Source organism: Montipora foliosa, chromosome 6 (assembly GCF_036669935.1).
Source record: "Montipora foliosa isolate CH-2021 chromosome 6, ASM3666993v2, whole genome shotgun sequence".
Classification (NCBI taxonomy): Eukaryota; Metazoa; Cnidaria; class Anthozoa; order Scleractinia; family Acroporidae; genus Montipora; species Montipora foliosa.
The window spans coordinates 51,992,074-51,994,573 of NC_090874.1; the positions used below are offsets into that span (position 1 = coordinate 51,992,074).

A 2,500-nucleotide genomic window follows, 5' to 3' on the forward strand; every position below is an offset into this window, starting at 1 on the left:
GAGATTGTCGAGCAAAGCCGGGTCATCTTTAAATGGTAATAATTTTTGTAAAAATTCCCTTTCAGTCCCGGAAACTTTAAGTTTAAGTTTCTTCCAAGGCTTTTGTGTTGAGCGATTCAAGACAATCATCATTTATGATTTTTTTTTAATGCTGCAAAAACCATTTTGGGCGAGTCTTCTTTCATGTTCTACCAACTTTTTCACTTCCGTACGGCAAAACCGATAGCCAGTGCCAGGCTCCCAGGGTATGAAATCAGGCAATAACAAACGGCTGGGCGAGTCGGGTTTGGCAGCTTCCGGCTTTTTCGGGAAGCGTTCTGGTTGTCGGCCATGTGATGGAATCGAGACGAAAATTTCGGCAAAAATTGACTGAAGTTGCTTCTCATATCGATGTAGATAAGTTAGAGAGATTGAAGTACTTGTGCACTGATTTAATTCCAGCTGGAGACAGAGAAAAAATCAGGACTCCTGAACAGCTTTTTCTGGAGCTTGAGCAGAGGACAATTGTAGCACCGAATCGTCTTCATTTCGTTTCAGACTGTCTGGTCAAAGTTGGAAGGAAAGACCTAGCTGACGATTTGAAAAAATATGAACCGAAAGGGACAGAAGGTAAGAAGCTTACGTTTATGATTCTTTGATCCGAAATAATGTGGAATTATTTCCTTTAATACAAAGGCCACTTTCCTCTGTAATGAAATTAAGGTGTCTACTATTTCCCGCTCTCTTAACAGCCTAAAGGTGAAGGAAAATATTTCGCACATTTTTTTTTGCACATTTGCCCCTAAGCAATGAGCATTAGAATTTAAAATTTTAGGAGACATCTTATACTCCAACCTCAGTATAATTTTTCAAAGCGCCTTTCCTTGCAATGATACCCGTCAAAGGTGGGTGTCGTAATAATAATGTCAATCAAGCGAAAAGATGTCCAATAGCGTCTCGTTGGCATCACATATTCTTTAAAAGAAAAGAAGCATGATATTTTTGCCTTCCCTCTTTCATCACAATGTCGGTTGAGAGCGACATGGAACCTGAGGTGAGTAGTCAGTCCTCTGTGGGTATTACAGATGTTTGGTTGCAGCCACAACTATTGGTGAAAACGCGTTTTCAGTGTAAGAATGCTATTTACGTCCGACATCAACCACTGACCATGTGGGGTATCAATAGGCACAAAGGACAAGACTCATAAGGGCTTGTATGGGAGAGGCAAGCTCCTATTCATGGGCTCATGATGCTCTTCAGAAGTTATTACTTGAATCCCCTCCCAAAAGGAGTCAGCACATGGCAAATTACTCAGAGAGATAATAATAAACGTTTGCAAGACGCAGGATCATTGTAAGTGACTTTGGTTCAGGTTCTTATTCTGGATTCCTGATTTTAGGCAAACCCCAATGAAAAAGGCCAAGAACTAGGAATGTCGTTGGAAACAAATCTTGTAACTACCTCTCCAATTCTCAGGTCTATGCGGTTCATACAACTTTATAGGAGACTTTACTGTTTATAATAAACAAGTCTTGTTATTTAAATTTTGCCAACCAAGAAAAGCGTCAGCTACTTCGCTCAGAGAAGTCAGTTCCTTTTTTCTGTAAATTGAATTAATTGAAGGATTCCTTCAAACCTAAAGTAAAATTCATTTTTGATGGACTTGAATGTACTTTCTTTTAACCACAATTTCAAACATAATTATCAGATTTAATTGATACTGTGGGTCAGTTCTAGTTTCTAGACAACCGAGCTTGATTCACTGTATTTGAGTTCGAGTTACCTGTTGAACTTGAGTAACAATCGCACTCGAAATGTCGAGCTCTACAACGACAAAATCGAGCTCGATTCCCAATACTTAGCTCTCAAGCTCGATTTCCAAGCATTGCTGCTTATCGAGCTCAATTTGAAAGTTGCCTATCGAGCTCAATTTGAAAGTTGCCTATCGAGCTCGATTACTTGCTCTCCAAAAACTCTTGATTGTCATACTGTATTAAAAAAAAGAGAGTCTACAGAAAACATCAAAGTTGTACACTCACCCATCTCATAAATTTTTGCCTCTTTTGCACATTATGTTAATGCCACGATGAGGACAAACCGCTTGTGCGGTTTGGCTTAAAGTACCTTTTTGAGCCCTTTTTGAGCCCACAGTGCACCAAACGCATAAGAGACCATGTTGTCACTTTGTAGGCACTTCATGTGTCCCTTATTATAGTTTCACTTGCAGCAACTGCTAACCGGAAGAAAGTCCTGTAAGGTTTCCACCCTTTTGCGCTAACCAGGAGCCTTCGTTCCCAGATCTCATGACCAAATTTTAATGACTACTCAACATGTATGTAGCACCCAAAGAAAAAGCCTTGGCTGTGGTCGTATGGTCTCCTTAATATTTTATCGCCATCTAAGTCTTGCTCTTTACTTGGTTTCACGAGATTATTTCATTTTTGAATCATTTAATTTGTAATTTCTCTGTTCTCAGATATTTTTATGCATAATAAATAGGCTGTTATGAAATTGATTCAAA

The 2,500-nt window shown here is 39.2% G+C and overlaps 1 protein-coding gene across 1 annotated transcript in view; it reads left to right on the top strand.

The window, feature by feature from the left end:
• Positions 1 to 294: 294 nt before the first annotated feature.
• LOC138005731 (stress-induced-phosphoprotein 1-like) overlaps positions 295 to 2,500 on the top strand; it is a 21,518-nt gene continuing 19,312 nt past the window's right edge. The window contains exon 1 of the mRNA XM_068851917.1: positions 295 to 609. Coding sequence (XP_068708018.1) covers positions 336 to 609 — 274 coding nt within the window. The 5' untranslated portion in view covers positions 295 to 335. The remainder of the gene's footprint in view (positions 610 to 2,500) is intronic.